This window comes from Dinoponera quadriceps, unplaced genomic scaffold, assembly GCF_001313825.1.
Source record: "Dinoponera quadriceps isolate SergipeBrazil2010 unplaced genomic scaffold, ASM131382v1 scaffold707, whole genome shotgun sequence".
Classification (NCBI taxonomy): domain Eukaryota; kingdom Metazoa; phylum Arthropoda; class Insecta; order Hymenoptera; family Formicidae; genus Dinoponera; species Dinoponera quadriceps.
In genome coordinates, this window is record NW_014555450.1 from 1,933,031 (window position 1) to 1,954,999 (window position 21,969).

Below are 21,969 nucleotides of genomic sequence, written 5' to 3' on the forward strand. Positions count from 1 at the left end.
GGGGGGGGGAGGAGGGGGAACGCGGCGCATACGAAGGGCCCCGCGCATTATGTGCCGGTTCTCGTGATTTAGTAAGGTCGGTAAGTTAAGAGACGGAACTCTCCGAGTGCCGCAATCGGAACACCGGTCTTTGATAGGAAACCGGGAGGAGAGGAGCGGATTCGCGCGCGCCTCGGGACAGTTTTGCGCGAGGAGCGGCGCGCGCTGCTGAAAGCTAAAACGGTTAATACATCGGAACCTTCCTCCTTTTTTTTTCTTTCCCGACAGGCGCTGAAAAAGTTCTTGTCGAGATTAAATTGTTCTTGTACGCTATAAAGCGTAGAGGAAATATCGTAGGGAGATTATCCCGCCCCGTGTCCTGCGAGTGAACTCAGAAACGTAGTTTCCATTTTACCCTCTTATCCGAGAGACAATGCATTAAGGTCAAATTACTTTCTCTCTTTCTTCTCCTTCCTTTTTTTTTTTGCACTTACCTGGCCACCAATTTCACCCGGCGGATAAATGTTAGATCGCCTCCGGGAGAAGAGTAAGTTAAATAAGACATTAAGGCGGACCACTTTCCGCCCCCCCTCCCCCCTCTTGTTTACGAGCTCCGAAAAAGGTCCGCGTTCGCCCTCGCGCGCTGCTAATCATCTTTAATTAATTATCCGCCGCTAATCTATTCTGGCGTTTTAATTAACGCACGCTTATTATTTCGCAGGATAAACTCGTCTCGGCTGTCCGGGGGCCGGAAGCTCGCGCGAAAACATTTTGACGTGCATTTCGAGCCGTTTTCTATGAATTTTCCCGACGAAACGAGGTGCTTTTATATTTCGGGACGCGTCCGCCAAATCGTTAATCGAATCAATGCCGTTCCAATAAAATCCAATAAAATATTCTGCCCGTCATGGATTCTCCCGCGCGCGCGCGCGCGGCGATTTCAAAGCTTTAACTGGCAATGTGAAGGTTTTCAATGGTCTTGATCCAACTCTCTAATCTCGAGAGCGACAATAGTTATGAGCTCGGTCCCAATTATCGGGACGCATGTCAATAATTAATTGCAGGATGATCGATTATTAGCCGGCCCTGCGGCATTCGCGAGAAAGACATCTGGAGAGAAAAGTTTCCCTCCCTCCGTCTCTCTCGGCCGTCGATGAGATTGAACGTAAAGTTTTGATACGATCTCTGAGCGGTTGATCGATATCTATCGCAGTATGAGAAAATCGTGCGTGCCGCTCTCGGTGGAATCTCCAAACTGTTGTAACAAATCTCGGTAAACGCGATCGTAGGGAATATTCGAAAAATACCATTTCGCTTCCTTAATTCTCGATACGATTGAACACACACACACACATACAGAGGTCGTACGCTCTGAGGAAGAGATCGAGGTAGAATCTTATTGCATTCTCCTTATTCTACCGACGATTCTCTCGATTTGCTCAATCAGTCACTGAGCCGCAGGATTGCGCTCTCGCGATCTCGTCCCGACGAGAACGTGCATGATGTTTACACGTCATCCGCGCACGCTTATAAAAATGACCCGACGTTGAATCGTATCGCGGAGAGCGGCACTTCCTTCGGGCTCGTCCGTGCCGATAAACCGCGCGAATTCGCAATCTGCAAAACTAGAAAACGAGTGGCCGGACTTCTGATTTATCGTCGCGGGGTCTCGCGCGGCGGCAGTGCCGAGTAGTATCGTGCCTGCGGTTGATGCATCGCATACGCGTACACGTACGCGCGTGTGTGAGTGAAGTGCTATTGCAAAGTGACTCACAATCAGGCGGAAATTCAGTTCTGCGATACGTGCGAGTGAATTTAACGTGCGGTCTTCTATCTGCCGCGCGCAATTTTTCCCGTGTCGAGATGCGATTCCGCACGCGGCTCGACGAGTTTGCATATTATGCGCTCATATGCGCGCGCGCGCGTTGTCGCAATCATCCTCGAGCGCTCTTTGTGCGCTCGCAGGACGAATCGAACTAATTGCCGTTTAAATTCCTCGTTTCTTTCCTATCGCGTGATAATCTCGTGACTTGCGTACGTCGAGTTAAATACCGACGTAACGAGTAAATATACAATTTATACTGTTTGCCCGGTCCAGCGCGCTGCGAATTAATTCTACATTCTCTCGGAGATTTACTCCGACGTGTATGAGGATCCTGCACGGAGCTATAACTTTGCAGTATTTACACCGTGTTTACGACCGCATAAATAATAATAAGTGATTTCGTGAGCCACGTCAAGTGTGATATTACCCTTCGCGCATTTGTGCGTGTATTCGCACTTTTATATTATTATATTAAGCAGCGATGAAAACTGACCGTCCCCACCCCTCGCCGTGTTCATATGAAATTATAAAGCGTCCTTGTGAAAAAGTTGCGTTTTCCCGTGTCGCACCACCCTTCTGAAATATAATGTCGCGTATAATGCTCGCGAATTATTTGCCGCAATATCGCGTGTAATATCGCGCGCGATACCCGTTCGCGTGAAAGTTGGCGAGCGATAATTTCGGAAAAGCGCGCCGGGAGAGGGAATGAGCGAAACCCAGGATAAACGACATTATTATTTCACGCTCGGCAGCGTCCGTTCGACAGCGTCGCCGTTCCCGATCCCCCGTTATATGTGTGTCACAGCCTGGCCGCGATATTCACTTCCATATCCCTCGCGCGATATTTACGTCGATACACGCTCGTAAAAATCGGCCGATGCACTTCGCTTAGTTACGCGCGGACGGCGCTTCCTTCGGGCGCGGCGTAAACCGCGTAAATCCGCAATCTACGAGGCCGCGAGTCACCTAAGTTCTGATTTATAGTCGCACGGGGCGCGTTTCGCGCGGATAGACGCGGGGACAGATAGCGAAGGGCGCGCACGCGTGCACGAGGTCGCCCGGGAAAAATGCGACGCCGCCGCGGCCCGGCGCTTCCTCGCAATAACCTCCGAAGGGAAATTCACGATAATAGAGACTACCACGTGAATTTCGCATTCAAGTGTCCCCGCGATTCTACGGTCCCCGCGTTCCAGCCCCGCGCGCTGCTCCTTCGCGGCTTCTCATCCTTTTCCGTGCCATTCGCTTCGCTCCAGCCGGCACGTTCTCACACACTTTTCACTTCTACCGATGTCTCCATAATTTTCGTACTTTCACTTCGTTACGTTATTTTCCCCACTGCGCCTCGTCGGTTGTTGTGCGCGAAGAACAGAACGAAATACACTCGAATTCTCGAGCGGGCACTAAAATCCTGCCCTTTATTCCGTAAATTGTGTAACGAAAATTTTGCGACCGTTAACGTATCGTTACACAGCCACTTCGTGATACATTTTGTCCGCGCGAAGGTCTATAACGCGTACGTCGAAAGTTACAGAATAAGGGGGCAGGATATAAGTAGAGAAACGTAATCGGAAAAATCAGGTTGACTCGTTAATTAAATCACATGATGTAATAAAGTAATAATATAACAGTTTTAAAACGCAATTATATTGCGCATACAAACTCGATTATGTTACCTCAACATAAATGTGACGTAACAATTATATTACCGTTATATTACCGTTATATTATCTGTTATTTTTACATTATATAGCAGTTATATTCTGTTTCTGCTGGAATATATTACAGAGGTTAATTTCTTTCTCTCTCTCTCTTTCTTGATAGTTAACCTTTCTTCCTTATTCATCGCTTGCTCCAAGCACTATGTGGCTGCTGGAAGTCTACTTGCTCCAAGTATCCATACAAATGAGATGACGACTTTCAATATATCGAACCTAATGACCTTCTCTATTTATAATTATGGTTCTAACGGGCGCGAAATAACGAAAGAACGCGTATTCCAGTCTCTGTACTGCGTTAAAGACACATTAAGAAATCTGTGACCTGCGAGACTGGGAGGAAGAAGATGCGAATTGGTAGCCGCTTTGTCGTATTTTCCTCCTCTTAATGTCGCTTTATCGATTGTGTGCTTCGAACTGCCTTATCTCTCCTCTCCCCTCCTCGTATCTAATTCCGCACTCTTATTTCTTCAATTTTCAAGAGAAGAAAAAAAAATAAAATAGAGACCACGCGCGACGAAGGTTAAACGGAGAAAGAAGGGAGACGCGAGGAATCTCCGTTTATACGTCTCCGCTTTTCTCCGCAAGTTTCTTCCTTTCTCTCAAACTCCACTTCTTCTTCGTCACCGTCGTTCTACCTGTGAACCGCAATTTCTCTCCTTCCGCGATTCGTTCTTCGTCCCTCGGACGCGTTTTCCCCTCTCCTCGCCGTCCAGGAGAACACGCGCCCGAGCGGTCTTCCGTCTTTTCCAACCCCCTCTTTTGCCCTCTTCCGCTCCTTTTCATCCTTGCCATGGCGACCGAGGGGCTGAGCTAGACAAATAGCTCCGGCGTGAAATACCGCCGCCTCTTTAAAACTTTAAAGTGTTTCGAGTAATCCTAAGGCACGACTTTACATCATGGCTGTACCCCGCGGAGGATACACGCGAGCGCAGGAGGAAATGGAATATCGGTGCGTCCGTGGAGGACTTCCGGCTACGCTCGTGGCACATCCGACGACAGCGAGATTTCCCGGAAGAACGCGAGACACGTGAGTGTACTGTTATTATATCGTTATGTACCGCGGAATATCCAGCATACTTCTATTTCACTTTCTGTTGTCTTACATACCGCTCTTCTCCAACTCTTTCTTTATTTCGTCCAAAAACAACCAAATTCCAGTTTCGAAATGTTATCTTTTCATAATGCAAAGACAGAATTAGAAAGAGAGACAATCAGAGAAGAAATAATAAGGGCGGACCAAAGCGTTGATGATTTTGCGAACAATATTTAATGCGATAATCGAAAAACGTTTACAATTATGATTTCGAATTATGTTCCTTCGGTCCTAAATGACTGGACTCCCTTTGGCGCATAATTCGAATTAAAAAAATAGAAACGTATATTGTCAAACCGTCTATGTATATTGCGATTGCAAGCTCAATGTCGATGTCAAACTCTCAACATGCTCGTCGGGTCAAAGATTAAAACGAACGTGATCTCTCAAAGTAAAATGTCTATTGCCTTTAGAACAGAGAGGCATGGCGAAGTGTTGTGAAATATCGAGTGCCTTCAGCGAAGCTTTGTGAGAACAGCCAGCGGTAATATTCTTATAGACATATTGTTCATGCTGGTGTTCTTTTCTCGTTACGATAGATCAATACAAGTGGCAAAAGGCTGAGACTAACCTTCCTCAACAACCAAGGTGACAGTGGCTGATCGACCCTCCGTCGGCCTGCATGAGTAGTTTCCGACGTCATCTTGCGTCACCGCCGCCAAAGTCAACACAGACACCGTACGTGCTGCACCCCTTTCGGTCTCCACGTTTATCCCTCCTCGCGCTGCCTGGATCAAGAATGAGCGAGTGTATTCAGCGATGAGGGTAAGTAACAGGAAATTTTATATATTTCAGGGATGTACACAGAAACAAATCTCGCTTTCCTCAGGACTCGGAAAGTGGAAGTAGGTCGTAAAGAAAGAAAAAAAAAACTTTAGAGAAACGTCATACGATAAAAATACAGAGAGAGTGATGTCGCGCTTCTGAGTATTGGGAAAAAATTGGAGGGAATGTGAGTTTAGTTTTCGCATTCTATATTTTGGTATTACGCCTCGTTGCTGGGCTCGCGCGCCTTCTCTTGAACTATACGTTCCCCTTTACTGCCCTACAACGGGAGGGCAACGTAAAGTTCGGAGCGAACGGAAAAGCGATATAGCCTAATAGAGAAAGAATGACAAATTTACGATCGCGTTCGTTCGACGCTCTCGAGCCGATAAAAATGAACAAGGAGACACGCGCGAAATCGATGAACCGATTCATATAGTTCGACTTGTGTTCCACGTTTATGTTAGTTATTGTCAACACTCGGCGCGCTGTGTCCGCCTGTTCCGCGTTCCACTGCCGATGAGTACACAGTACTCCCGCAGATATCGCGCACCGAAAGCGATAAATAACGAGAAGACAAACATCGCTGGGGAAAAACCGCGAGTCCCGAGCGATATGCGCTTTTGGAGAAGCCCGAGTCGAAATTTCAATGCTGCTCTTAAGAGGACAGCTTGCGTCTACTCATGTAGCCTATAAACTCACGGAAACCTACCTTGACGACACTGACGTTTGTCAACTTCTCCCTCGAACCTTCCATTCTACAGATTTAATTTTAACGTTACCTATCGAACAACCCATTTTGACGCTAAAACAACGAAAACGGGAATTCAAGGCGTCCGTCTGCTATATCGTTGGAATTTAAATTGGAAGCTATTTCGCTGTTTTAGCTCTTACCGCGTCGTAAAATTAAACGTTTAACGTAGGGCCGAAATTTCAACTCGGGAACGCTGCGGCACGCACGAGCGTATCAAACGTCGGGATAATCGCGCGCGGCCGACAAAACCGCATCCACTGGCGGGGGGGGATCGATCAGCAGCCTCGAGGTATCGCCTGGTCGTTCGCGTATCGCGAACGAAAGAAACAGCCGACGCAGGCTACCACGCAAACAAAAATGTGGAAGACGCGGTAGGTAGAGGCCGTATGACCCATATCTCCGGCGCGTCGGGGGCAATGATATACGAGCGCCCCTTTTTCCCCCGTCCTTCCGATTCCCGGTCGTCAAACAGAAATTTCATTAGAGCGCCCGCGTATCCAGCTGAGGCTGCATTACCTGGAATGTTAGGAGTTTGTTATCCCGAAGCCATTGTACACCCCTGATGGGACGGGTCTGATACGGCGACAATATGACGCATCTCAGGATGATCGTCGAACCCGACGGCACCCTTTGCTCCCGGGGACCCATTATGTCCGCCACTGGCGCTGTACTCTCATAACCTGGAAGTCATGTTCGGACAAATATCATGCGGTGGCCGAAGCAATTGAACGACCGTGTCGTGACGAGATTACGCGCATATCCGACCGAGAGCGCGTTCAACCTACTTACTTACCCACCCACCATCTCCGCGCGGCCCGAGATTTCGCTCGCGCCCGAGCCGAAAAATTCGAATGGGATTCGGAATATTTCTCACGCTCGCTCGACGCCTGTTTCAAAACGACACGCGTGATCTCGAACCCCCACGACGTTTTCGCAAAGCTAATATTATTCAGACGCACTTGAACGACGACGCGGCGTTATTTCCGCGATAATTAATATTCCTGCGTATTTTAATTAACAACGTATTACCGCTCGACTTTTTACACAGAGCAACGTACGAGCGACCGAGCGGTAATATTTTCAGCTACTTACGCATTTATACATTACTATAATTCGCAAAGAGGCTTTTATTAAATTCCATCTAGACTCGCGATGTCGAAACGGCGAACAAACGGTGACGCGAGCGAGCGCGCGCGCAAGGGATTTGCAACTTTTTAATTGACAGCGTCATAGCGAACGTGACGTATCGCGAATACCCGCTAATTGACGCAATCCGTCCTCGGTTTTAATATCTCCACGAGCAGGATTAACGCACTAGACCTTTCCCTCGGCGAAAAGAAACGCCGGGGGCGACGCGAGGGCGCGAGCGCTTTAGCGCGCGCCATCAAGGACACTCGACGAATGTTATGCAATGATTTTAATTAATGCCAGCGTTATATCCACTTTCATTGCACCGCCGGTGCTCTGCCGACGCGGCACAAAGTAGAGTACGCTGAAGTAGCAAAAAAGCGTGTAGTAACACGCTCGTACGTAGATATACTGTCAAGCTTGTACATTTTAATTTAGAAAGCAGGGACAAGCACTCGTTTAATGCGCGAGCCACCGGGCGGGTGGCTGCTGTGTGCACCTACCTTTACAAAGTGTACCGTAAATTACCCCGCCTTGAAGACTCTTCGGTTCCCTATTACACATACGATAAATTGCGAAAGAGCTTCCCGTTACAAACCCGGTCGCGCTCGCTCGACATAACGAAGCCTCGTTTTCCTTTTATGAGCGCATCGTATCTGCACAAGGTCGCCATTCGTCTTTACCTACAGATACCGCGCAGTCTTTCTTCCTTCCTTCTGGGAGCAAGCGCGGTATACAGATTCAACGGAGATGCAGGGGGTGGTTACGTCGTCGCGAGAAATACGACGGCAACGGCGCATGATAAAGACGCAAACGAAGAATCATGCGCGAGGTGCGTCTTGTTTTCATTAAGGGACGGAAAAAATGAAGAATCGCGCGCGAGGAGGACATTACACAGACTGTGCGTGTGTGTGTGTGTGTGTGTGATGTCACGATATTGGTGTGGGTGAAACGATATTGGTGTCCGAGATATATTCTTCGTGACTTCTTCGTGATTTTTGACGACGGGCTCGCGAAATAGATTAATAATTCGCTGATGCCTTCAAAGGGATGAAGAAAAATGGCCGAAAGTGAGACTCTCGGCTCCGTATGAAAATATCGAGACACGTATACATTATTCAGCACGAAGAGCGCGGTCGAGACTCATTTAACGGGCTACTCCTATCCCTTGAAACTCTGAACTCTCGGTGGTCGACGAAGAAAAGGATACGAAGAAGCCGCGGCGGGACCGCGGGATTAAGGATAATCCTATTAGACTTAAATGAATCCGGCGACGACTGCGTTCCCTCTAGCGAAATATTATGTTATGCTGTTATTACTGTAAACTCGCTCGCCGGCGTTTCTTTCCCGAGCGCGGTCCTGCTCCTTTTGTTGCCGGAAACTTTGTGGATAAATTCTCCCGTGATCCGCATTCGCCGAGTCGCGCAACCTTTGAGCGTGGATTCGACGTTCCGCGGTATGTGTGGCGGTTACATCTGAGTGTTAAAATGCGATTTCTCGGATCTCACGGAGTTATCTGGATTCTGCGCTTCCTTTGGCGCCGCTCGATCTCCATGTTATCGCGAAATTGAATGTCACGCCCGAATTAAAGAGGTTTGCGAGGAGACGATCGCCAACTGCGGTACGATACGTCGCGTCTCGCCGACGCGTTGCACAGTGATAGAAGTGAATGAGTTATTTAAAGTCACTATTTGTTTCGGGACTACCTACTCTGGGAACGGATGGCTCGGATAAAGAAGATTTTCTAACTGAGAAGCTACTTTCTCATACAACCAACAGGATTCTTTGGTTGTGAGTGAATTGTCAGCCCACAGAACTTGCCGGCTGGAGTGTGGTGTGCTGGAACTGCGAATGTTCAGCGATATTTTATCCACTTCTAAGATAAGTTGTTATCGAAATTTTTCACTTTTTTCAACATGAATTTGCTTCGTCCGCATTATCATTCAATTTTAATTTATCCATTATATAAGCAATAACAGCTGAATTTTTATCTTTACGCGATGCTTGTGATGACGCCAAACATCGAGAATTTCTTTGCGTATAATCGACATGCTTTCTGAAAGTGTCGAAAATCGATGCGAAATTAATTTTCGCAACAATTGGCATCCAATTGTAACAATAAAAAAAAATTGCTACTTTTCATTTATGGAATTTTGAGCGTTTAGATTGCCAAAATCTATCACTGTGCGTCGCGTAGCGAATAAAGCCGATCTCGATTATAACCGCGCCGAGAGTGAGAGAGAGAAAGAGAGAGAGAGAGAAAAATTTATCGCACCATTACGTCGTATTATTATTCGCACGCGCGCGGCGCTGCGCGACGCGTCGCGTATTTCCCTTCGTCTCTCTCGCTCCCCTTATTTATTCGTTGCGAAACTTCGACAATATAGCCGGCAGCGATCTGTGACCATCTTTAAGTCCCGCATATATCGCGAGCAAGCGAGCAAGAGCGAGAAGAAACTTAGCGCGAGCGTATATTTATTAGTTGGGTGAAACTGCGCGGAGTGTTCTAAGCGGAAACACGTCGCGATACGAAAATATTCGCAGTCGCAACTTCGCCATTAGGCTGATGGCACTGCTACGAAGCGACTCGAAGAATATTTAACTATAATTTCGCGAGGAAAATAATTAAGTTCCTCGCTCATTCCAATTGGGACGTGAAGATCGAAGACGCTCGAGGTGAGTTCGAGGAGAAATCCGGAAAATCCACTCTATCAATGATGAAAACATATGCTCGGTGTGTCCGTTATTAAGAAAGTTCCCAGATGGCGGGATACGGCTTCTCGTAATCTGTCGTTCTAAAGTGAATGAAGAAAAGCGTAAATTCAGGAACGTCAAATACGTCAAGGTGGAGAACGACGTAGCTGAAATAAAACGACTTTATTTAAAAGAATTATGAAGCGGCTGAAGAAAGTTCGCAAGAAGAATCGACGACGGATCACGAGCGTCAAAGCCAGGGGCGATGTCGCACTTATCCTTAAGTGATTGATGTCGCTCGGTTGCCACGTAGAAAAAAAAATAAATAGCTACTTCTAATGATTTTTTAAAGGGTGTTCGGTGTACCGGAGCGACACGTCTTCCTCGCCGTGACAAGAACGTATCGGATCGTGTATTAGTTTATTTATGAAAGATATGATACACGCGCGCCGTCGATGTTGAGACTGGAGTTATCGGTTCCACTGCAATTTCCACGATATTTCGCTAATATTTTTCAGGCAGTGTTTGTCATTTCAGTTGTAATCGTTGCGTTTACTCGTATCTTGGTGTCCGCGTTGGGCAGAAATAATTGTTCTCCTTTGTCGGTTTGAAATATTAACAGCACGCAAATTAAATTCGAGTAAGACTAGGCTGGACCCCTTCGCGGCTTATACGCGCAAATAACACGTAGAAGTGGTAATAAACTTTCATATAATACATCCGCTGGAGTTTTATAGTGTTACAACGTGCAACAGAAATAACGCTGTTTGCCTGGCCGAAAGTTCGCTGCCGGCTATCTAAAGCGGTAAACAGGCAGCGCTCAAGTTTCGAACGTATGTTGTAATGTTGCTCGTAAAAGTTCAACGTAATTTCTCGCCCATAATATCGCGGCCGTCGCGCATAGGCCGCATTTAATAATTTCCGATATAGCCAATTTTAGATGTGTTTATGTGCAATTCCAGATGGGAGCTTTCAACTTGCACTTCGAAATAAATTATGTGACTTACGTGAGGAAAGAAATGCAAGATAGATACGTTATCGTGGATACGATAATAAAAGAATGAAAGGATGAGAAAAATGACGAAGGTGGTAAACATAGTAACGATAGATTTTATATAAAGTATCGAACGACAGAAGCGATTTAACAACATCGACTGGACAACAATGATTCGATAAATTGACGATCGATAAATTCGATCTACTCGGAAACCTTCGATGCGCTCAGTTGCATTACTCATGTTACGTCGCTGGCGAAACACCAAAAACAGAATTAATGGCGACAGTGAAAGCTTACATTTGTAATGATTGTATTACAAGAAAACGCGCTTTCTTTGCTTGATAATTATCAGTAAGCTTAGCGCTGTACCTCGCGGCTGATTAATCGCGCTTTTTCCAACTGATGCAATCTTAACGACGATTCAACCACTGCTTTCGGTTCCGCTACTTTCCGAGTGATAAAACAAAGCGGAAATTGCCAGTCGCTGGCGCGATGAAAGTTATATTTTTAAATCCCTCTGGTAACTGGGTCGGTCTTTGCACTCGAGGGCATTTTGCAGATTTTTACCTTCGAAAATTTTCATCGCAAGATAATGTTCGCAACGCGCGTTTTATTACGCTCATCATCCATGACGCGCGTGACGATAAAGAGCAGAGACGGATAGATTCGGAATAGAGGAAAAAAAGCAAAACGGAGGGTAAGAAGGAGGAGGAAAGAAAAGAACGCGTCTCGCTCCGTAAAAGCGATCCGCGGAACTTTCGACGAAGTTTTGATTGCATAATTGTACGCTGGCCCGAGTTTCCGTGTCGATCAAGAAATTCATAAAACAATTTGCATGATATCATTTCAGGTTGCGCGATACAGGCGCCTCATTTTACACACACCGTGCACATCCGATTCAGCTAATGCTGATTACGCGGGAAATTAATTATGCAGGTCTGTATAAAATATTATCGCTGATATTACAGACAGTAAAATAAGTCCAGCGTCAGTGAAATTAGAATCACAACAAAATGCAAATGCGCACGCGTCTATATAAATTTTTAATTAATTTCTATTGCTACATAATGCGAGACTTAATAATAATAACAACAGTTATTTTCTTTCTGCAAAGCAAAATTTACGCAATTTCACAGATCCGGCGAACAATCGAAATATAAAATTCGTTTCTTTTGTAAACATGGTAGTTGCATGTACGCATTTTAGTCATTTACCTTTTTAATTTAACATGATTTAATTTGCCCGCAGGAAATCGCTATTATTAACGCGATGTTTTTTTTTTTTTTTATTAATAGAAGCACTCTCATCGTGTCTTTAAATATGCGACCGATTCGATCGGCGCGGAGTGGAACTGAAGGAACGTCAGTGTGTGCCATAAACGTCCGGGGCAAAAATACTCGTCACGTTCGCGATATAACACTTACTTATGCGCGTTTGTTGAGAATGCGGCTCGTCATACCCCTCTGGTTTGTCCGGATCTGGAAATAAAAGAGCTTTTAGTAACGAAAGAAGACGTATCGTTGCGAAACGAAAGAGAGAGAGAGAGAGAGACGACGAGAGAAGACACAATTGCGAATTCTAACGCCGGGATAAAAATATTTCCGCGCGACGGAATATGGCTGCCCGTTTGCATGCGACGTTCGCAACATACGATCTCAAGGATATCCGGTCGAGATATCTTCCAGCAATCGCGATTGTCCAAGGATGATCCATGTATAACTAGGGGATGAATATGAAATCCATACAATGGAATGATTAATTGTCCGTTCATCAGATAGCTATAGGAGATTGTAGCGAGATATCACCAACAGCTCATTACGGCGTACGTGGATAATCGTAAGACAATATCAAAGTAAATTTAATCGTGCTATTAATACGATTCGTCTTACGCGTTATATTCGACGCCGTATGTTATAAAAAAGTAAGTCACGTTTCGTTATTTCAGACCTGACTTAAAAAATATACATCCGTAGATTTGTTGTACGTTTTAACACGTTGCGCAAGTCCGACACACTTAATTAAAAGTGTATTTAAATCTAAATTCGAATTAACGTTGTGACTGTGGTGCAAAAATAAAAAATATATCGAATTCCCGCGCGTAAATCGCCGCGCGAAAAGCAAACGTGAAGCGCGAGATGTGGAATGGAACAACAATCATGCGTACAATCGTAAAACAGCTCCGAAGTAAATTTCGTGTTATTGATACGATTCCTATCCGCATTCTATTTAACGTCACATGTTATGAAAAATAAATTGCACATCGTCACACCAAACCCGATTTACAAAATATGCATGTTGCACATTTTTAGCATGACTTAACGCGCGCACATTTTATCCTAATTAAAATTGGACTTTAAATCTAAATTCCAGTTAACAGTGTGATTCAATGTAAAAACAAAACGAAAAATATGCGTCGAATTCCCGTCGCAAATCGCCGTGCCCGGGAGGCAAACGGGAAGCGCGATATGTAAAGAGGAACGACAATCACCTCGCACCGAAAGCTGCACTGCATACATGATCTTCGGCTCCGTATTGACCTGGCACTCGTACTTGCCAGAATCCGTCTTCCTGGCGTTGTCCAACCTGAGGGTCCAGGCGTCGCTTCCTGGTGCATGCTGAGGTCCGAATCGCGCGTCCGAGCTGAACGCAAAATTTCCCGAAGTAAGGATGTGTAGGTCCTTGCTCCTCATCCAGGATACCTGAAGTCAAAAGCGCGGCTTATTGGATTATCGAAAGACGACTCACGGTCGCGAACCTCTCGGGAACCTTGAAACTCTCCAAATTTTCCGATGTCCTTTAATCCACAGGCAGACTTCTCTGCCGTTTGGGTTGACGGATACGCGTATGTGTGCACAGGTTAAAGAGGTTCAGAATTGGACAGTGCTGTAATGTAACACGAGAGCCAACATGAACGAACGAGCCAACGTTCGAAAATTTCCAGCCCATGTCGCGCAATGTTTTCTCAATGAGGCGCGGAAACGCCAAAGCGTAAGCGAAATTTCGCGGGAGTATGGAGGAGCGCGAGCACGCTTCTTAGACGCTTCATCATGGCAGCGTAAAGTGCGTAGGTAATTGCACGCGCACTCGATAACTGCGGCCTTTCTCAGGGAGGGTAAAGTTGTCACAACGAGCATTTGTCAGGACGGCGTCATTTAGCCGATACGCCCGACCGCGAACGCGCGTCTTAAAATCCGAGGAGGCCCGCGCGGAACGCGCACTCATCTCGCGTAAATCAGCGCCGGCGCCGTACGACTTATTTCACGTCGCTCGGCGCTCCACGACCGCGTTACTCGAACACGTAACACGTCGTAATACATAATAATACATTACGACGCGATGATAATAAAGTTAATGGAGCGGAAGGGAGAGCATGCGGCACGAAGGGCGGTAACGTGACGATGGCCGTAATGGCGCTAATGGATGCTCGATTACTCGAGCGGCACGCAATTATTATTAATTATCATCGATACCGTACCAGTGATAGGATATTAGCTGCGACGAGCATTCACGCTCCCTTCCTCCGTCCCTCATCACTCTCTCTCTCTCTCTCTCTCGGTCCTTTTTTTCTCCCCTGACCGCTTTCTCTCCGTTTCTCTCGTTTAGAAACATTTCTCCATTAGATCTCGATTAAGATAAAAGCAAATAATGAACGCGATCCGTCCTTTCACGGAAGAGAGGAAGTATTATAATAAAAGAAAAAAAGAAGAAAATATCATCGCTGTCAGTTTCGCGTGTTCTCCAACTGAAATTTTCTTCGACTGATAATTTATGAATTATAATATATGTGCGGACTTTTATTTCTTGTGTGAATATATTCTTTCTGGACGCTATGAGAGACACGGCGATTTTTACACCTTTGTTTTTTATATCATTTTTAAACAGAGCAATGCGACGAGCGCTCGGAGGACTCAAAGGACGTATCCGTTTTAAGCCGAGCGCTACGTAATTCTCTCTGATTACCCATTCTCTTTCTCGCATTTTCCCTCGTTGTATTAACGTGAAAGTCGCGCGCAACTCTCTTCGGGGACATTAGTGAATTTCAGGAAGGATCAACCGTTGAAATCTCAATCGATCGACATTCGCGTGAACATGTCGCGTTGCACGCCGCATCTATCGCGCAGAATTAAAATGAAGGATAGCCGGGCATTATTGATCCTTCCGCCGCTCTCGAGCGAACATCCAGTCGCGAGGCTTCGCTCGCGGGAGGAAACTTCTCGTTCGTCCGATGACGAGCCGAAACTTTTGCAACGTCGGTGAACGAAAGGCGCAATCCGATGAATATGGTTACCGGACAGCGTGCCGCGGCTTATCCGATTCTCATATTTTTCGGCACTCGGCCGGCCAAACGGTCGGATATTAGATATCCGGTTATCGGCTGGTAGTCATTTCCGGTCTATATCCAGTTACCATTTTCCCATTGGCCATTCCGCGAGATGCCTCGGCGTGTATTAGCTTCGTCGAGGAACGCCTGGGAATAAATGATACCCCCGGATGATTTGTTACCGCCGGCCGCGCCGCGAAAAATCGATTCGCGGCTCCGCAAAAACGTGAGACATCCACCGCCGCCGCGGCTTAGAGCCGCTTTTAATAACGTCCTAAGTAGCGATTCAGAGCATTGCACCAATTTCAGTTTAATCTTATCGCCGCCGGCTCTTTCGACGGAGGAATCGTCCGCAATTCAGCGAGGCCTGCAATAATACGCGCGATGTATGTATCGCGCGCCGGGCTTTTTACGCGATATCGCCTGCAATTACCTGATTATATGTGATAATCGCATGCATGCGCCGATACATACATTATCGCATATCGTGAGCTTTGAAGGTAATCGCTGCGATCGCCGCACACCTCGTAGTAATTTTGCAGTCGCGTCGCATCGATCGGGAACGTTAACCGCTTGAGCGCAATCTTAAGACGTCCGCTTGTCTCTTCTTTTTTTTTTTCTTATCGGACTTTTTCTCCATATCCGGCGGCATCAAATCATGCGGATTTCTTTGATTCATGACGACTAGCAGTGCCGTCGAATACAATCGAGAACATCCCGTCGACGTGACATCGAGACTGCGAGGAGTCCAATAATCTGGACGACAAAAAAAGGAGGCAATGGCGCAGAGTCTCGAATATTCCGTCGGCGTGGCGAAGGGACTCGAGATTTATCGTCGTTATTAAAACAAGCGCGGTGATACACGAGCGATCTCTGGTCGAGCGAACGTAGACATTATTCAAAGAGAACAAAAGAAGTATAGATTAATCGGTAATTAAATCGACGGCGGAATACCGCAGCGCGGCACACTGATACGCACACCGCGACTCGCTTCTCCCGATTTTTATCGGCCCGATTCGCCGGTTGATGTATTTGATTATCGGCTGTCGCACGGTTTTAATAAAACATCTCGTTTTACTCATGAGTCGTAATCCGACGCGCCGCCGGGTCATTATAAATTTTCGCGTGAGCTCGAACCCACGGCGGTGTACGTGATATTCATATAAGAAAGTATTGCTATCAAATGCAAAATTGTCTCCTTGAATAAGCAATAACGAATATATTATTTTAATGAGATTAAAGGAACGGGTTAAGTTCTGAGAACCTGGAGGGTTTTACTTGCCTCTTTTTAGAACGTGCAGTAACGTTTTGTGCGTTTCCTGTCATTTAGAAGCGCTAAGTAGGACTAAAGTTTTCATATAAATTCAACCTACATTGATCCCCCGTAGTCTACAGATGCTGGCGAATTCGTGTCGAAGTAGGTATAAAATTTCGACTCGGGGCAGAGAAATCAAATTGATCAGTGAGCGAGTTATCAGCAACAATCGACGCTGATATTCTCCGATCGAATTGCTGTCGGCAATAAAGGCTAATTTATGCATTTCCGCACTGGCGCCGGGAAATATTTACTTTATTAGGGAAGTAAATTTCGAGCTTTCAGGGAGCGCGGACATCGCGCAATTTCATTTATAACAGCGTGTGTGATTAATTATACAACATTACGTTACGCAATTAATTACCGCCGGGACTCGGATATCAATGCAGCGATATCAACAAAATGTTACGTCAAACAGTAAGTGTAATCGCTCTTCATTTGAGCCATAAAGATCATATTAACGTTTTCGTGCGTGAGCGCGTCCGCGATGCGGAATACAATTGCTTTACCGTCGCATGGATCTCCCCCTCTCTCTCTCTCTCTCTCGTTAAGCTCTGATAAACTTAGAAAACGACGGAGAGCGCCGTAGTAACCGGGCATAATAATCGGATTTAAATCTCGACCGGACTCCCTCGCCGAGACAAAATACCTACGAGCCGCGGAGGAAACCGCTCCCTCCCTGCCGGCTGAAGAAGGAATGCAGTGCCGCGTAATGCAGAGCACCACGGGGAAGAGGATGGCGGTCGGTTTGGCAATAACATTAGAGCGAGAGGGATTCGCCATGCGGCACAACACGTTATACGGCGTGTTGCAGCGCGGGGGTGGTGTATCACGGCATTTGGTCGTACGCCAGTGTGCCTGAATATACCTCGGATGGTCCAAAATAGAACTGGCTTTGAGGTCGCGAAAGAGGAAGAAGCGGAAAAGATGACGACGGCGGCGGTGAGGAGTAGAAGGAGAAGGGAAAAGGGAAGAGGAAGGAGGGCTGGGTGGGCAAGCAGTCGAGGGATGGAGTCGCCGCGGCTGTTAAGGAACGTCTTGGATACGGGAGGGAGGGGGAGACAAAGGATGGCAATAGAGAGCCGACATAACCGCTTTCATCTGCTGCGTCGGCACCATCCCGGATAAAAATGCAACGGCTCCTGGTCGTTCCAACATTTCGCCGTACCTTACGAGCATTCTGCCGCTGCGGCTCGGCCGGAATTTTCTGCAGGATGGCACCTTATGCACGCCGTTTCACCACATTCGGTTACCTTCCGCGGAGGAAGGCCGCCGCACGAACTTTGCTCGTTGTTTCCCGCACGTTGTGTGAGTGCTGTACGCCATCAGTGGGGCCGGGACAAAACGTTACTCGATCGAAACCGTCGCTTCCGAAATGCCTCCTCTTGTTTATTTCTCTTTATCTTATCTAATGTTGTAATTTATTGTTATATATATATATATTCATTCCATATCGATTCGTAATAAAAGATCGGAAATGCATGACGCAATTATGCTCATCGAGTCAAATTGGATTGTCTGTTGGAGTATGTTTGCAGTTAGATGAACGTGAAACAAATAGCATATGCGATAACGGTATAAACATTTGTCACATTGGGAAATGCAGATAAAAATTACCAACACTCGCTTTGATAAACTTTTGATTTTTCAAAGACTCGTGCTAAATCCCATCATTTTTTACCCTTAATGGAGGGATTTACAAGCAAATGTTTGGCATGCTGATAAGTTCCCCTCTTTTATCCCGAAGATCCTGATTGAGGAATCACTCAATCGCCCTCGATTCCAAATCTCGGAGAGTGATGTCGTGATGACAGGTGACAAAGGGGAATCCATCGACGTGCTAAAGGTTTGTCTGGAAATCTTTTCGGTAAACACACAGAAGGTGGAATTTAACGCGAATCTCGGAGTAACCAAAAATTCATCAGCGGAAGTTGATGTCTTTTCGAACACCGACGACGAGTTTCCAAAATATCGATCTCGCGTTCGTTTCTTTTATTCTCGTTCGCGCTCACGGCTAAATAGAGAGAACAGTAATTACAAAACTCATATAATAAATTTTTTTTCATATAATATATATTCTCGATTGTACGTGAGAATGTAAGGTCTTAAACTGATACTGATTATTTTTCTGTGCAGGAAATAATAAGAACGAGAAGGCAGAATTTCATTTGCAATCGGGTCGAATCTCACGATCGATAGTTTACACGCGACACGCCGACCTGTGTACGACTTTGCCGTTTTTCGTTTGTTGACTCGTCGGAGTCCGGGGATCTCTCTTCGTTCGTCTTATTGCCGTGAATTGAATTTCCGTCGTCTTCTGAATACGGGCACGATATAATCGATAGATTGATTTCAATTTCGGTGCGGGCGCAGCAATACCGGTTTTTTTTTTTTCGTTTACATTGGTTTCACTGTCGCTTGGTAATCCCGACAGAAAATCTCGATACCGTAGCTTTATTACATTATCGATTTGTTTGTCGGAATATTGCGCTCGTACTGCGAGCTGCGATCGATCTTGTTTGTTTATACATAGCGATTTTTGAACGCCCACCCTTTCCACGGCGGATTTCGCTCACGACTCACGATCTCGTTGCAGAATTAAAAACCATCCATCTGCATTGAAAATTCTCTCCCGATCATCCTCGACGATCGATCCGACTGACAAAGTTTGTGGCTGATAATTCACGGAGCGAAGGGTGCTAACGGGGCTGTTTGTCTAAAGGAAGATTCCCAGGTTTCTGCGAGCACGCCGAGAAAACTCCGGTTGTTGCCAGTCAGAGCAGTTTTCAGCCGACCGTCCGACATCATTTACTCTCTCGTTTACCCGACGAATCACAACGCGACGGTGCTGGATGCGCTTCTCCACTTTCGATTAAGCGACGTCCGGGGGTGGCGAAAATTCGTCGATGGAAGCGCACAATGAATTAAGGCAGTTCTCTGTGCTCGCTTGAATCGACCAAGTCCACGGGAAGTCGAGCGAAAAGAACGCTGAGAACGGAATCGACAAGGAGCGGGCCCTCGCGCCGAAAGGAAGTCCTCGATGGCGCCATCGAATCAGTGTTCCCCAGGTAAATTATTTACCTCCTGCTACCTTCCGCATCGATGATAAGAATCGTAGTGGCGCGTTCGTGTTTTTCGGCCCGATAGAGTCGACTCAGCACGCTCTCGGATTTACATCCGGCCGAAGTTGTTCAGCGGGTGCAACCGAGAACGGCAACTTTCGCGATCCCCGGTCCGCTATTTTCCAGCTGGACCCGCCATTACGACACCACCGGTGTAGAGACGCAACTGGGAATTTTGTACGATCGTTACCGGTTTATTCACGACGCCATTGCCCTCCTCCCTCGGCTCTCTTCTGCGCGGTGACTTCATTCTTTAAAGTGCAATCGGTGTATTGTCATTGAGAAGCAACTAATAGTCACTAGTGGCTACAATTATAACTCTGCAAATCGTGCAACTCTGCTCGTTACAAAAAGTCTGTCAATGGCAGCGACTGTTTCCATCAGTGAAATCTGATTGCAGAAAATAGCGAAATAGAAAATTGCAGAAATAGAAAGTAACCGTAATTCCGACGTTATAGCGTTCATAAAAAACGAAAAACTGTGATTTTATTTTGAAGCTATTTTGACCGGGTTTGTCAGAAAAATAGACGGTGACTATCATAAGTACATCTTACTATGTTTTCTTCAAATTCGAGGAGAAATCTCTGGCTCTTGAATCTGTTACCATAGGAACTACGTCAAATACGACATAAGGTTGAATCGATTGCATATACCTATATACGTACATATATTTCCGCTACGGGGCATATAACAGCAATTAACGGTGAACTTTTCACTTAATCAAAATCAATGGGGTATAAAACAAAAAAAGTTAAGTGAAAGAGTTTCCATTAAAAATTAACGAATACTCACTGATTATCGATGAAATACTGCTTTAGTGATTCAATCAGTGATATTTTCACTAATTCGACTTAAGTGGATACCGTACTATCCGCTTCTATAGCCTAATAATTTGTTGAAAGCTCGTCCCGCCCGATAATCCAGTAATTACTCCCGCTTCAATATGCTTAGACGTGGCCTTTCCTCGACGATCGGAAAGTTGAAAAATTTACGTAACCCGTACGTGCCTTGCTACGTAATCCTCTTCGACACTCGGACCATGTGCCATTTCCGCTCGGCAGCACAATTTTTACACTGGCGTCGGCTAGCAGAGTTTCTACTTTTTCCGATAAACGAAATCGGATTAAAAAACGGACGGTGTGCATTTTCCCTATCTCTGCGCGAGTAAAAAAAAAATGTCACTGCGCAGAGGTAATGTTTGTCGGCGAAAGGCGCGGCCGGGGAACTCCGCGGCGCAAAATTTTACGCCTGCAAGGACGACAGTGGTGGCGGCCCGACCCCACGAGGAACGACGGTGTCCGTCGAGAACGCCGATCCTCCGCAGAAAGCAAGTTTCGTTGAACTGTAACCTTTGTAATTCATTTGTAGAGTGCAGAGATAAAAATCATTCATTTTGTCGAGATATTGTTATTGTTGTATAAGTTTATTTGGATTAATCTCGGAACAGAATAGATAGTCGCTTCCTGCAATATTGAGATACAAAAGATAGTGTGTATAGTTTTATGTGATTTTGCAGGTTTGGTCTCATCAATTTTAATGTGAGTCTTTATGTAAGTCTCAAATCTTTCTTTCGTATGTTTGTTCAACCGTGAGTATTGATCCCGTTCATGATACGCTTAAAGATGTATTGCTATTAGTGCTGTATTTTCAGTGGCGCTTCAAGAGAGCTACTCAAAGATTTAGTAGTATCTGTTAAGTAAATTATACATTTATTTCACTATCTAAATGATAAATGTCAATTTAAAACGAAGTTGAGGTAGACATATATACACAATATTACAAATATCAAAATATTTTTATTTGTTATTTTTCTTATTAACACTATATTTATACATCATTTGATCTAATAGAGATGTACAGATAATAGAAAGAGATAAATAAATATTTAAATATAAGTATGTGTAGTAATAACAGGAATTTAAATTTAGAAATAACAACAGTTTTGAAAATTCTTCGAAAATACGTCGGTTATACATTTCGGGGAATTTTAAAATACGGGAAGGCACTTGTTCTCTCCATCTATTTTAAGAAGCTGCTCGAGATGAGCGACCTGCTAAAATTCGGAGAAGTCGCGGGATAAGTAACAGTCGCGCTAAAATGCACCACGGGTGGTCTCAACCAATGAGATAATAGGTGCCTACCAATGAACAATAAAAGATTAGCGCATTCGAGAGCCCCGCGCGAATTTTTTTATAAAAGCGAGCCCGTGCTACGCGCGGACAGTTTTTAGAGGAACTCGTGCGATGGTCACATGACGA

At 45.6% G+C, this 21,969-nt stretch overlaps 1 protein-coding gene across 1 annotated transcript in view; it reads right to left on the bottom strand.

The window, feature by feature from the left end:
• The window catches only part of LOC106744308, a 100,438-nt gene that overhangs the window by 6,700 nt on the left and 71,769 nt on the right, over nt 1–21,969 (bottom strand). Inside the window, exons 4-7 of the mRNA XM_014618969.1 lie at nt 13,442–13,652; nt 12,378–12,431; nt 6,651–6,814; nt 5,187–5,343 (exon numbers count right to left, since the gene is read on the bottom strand). Coding sequence (XP_014474455.1) covers nt 5,187–5,343; nt 6,651–6,814; nt 12,378–12,431; nt 13,442–13,652 — 586 coding nt within the window. The remainder of the gene's footprint in view (nt 1–5,186; nt 5,344–6,650; nt 6,815–12,377; nt 12,432–13,441; nt 13,653–21,969) is intronic.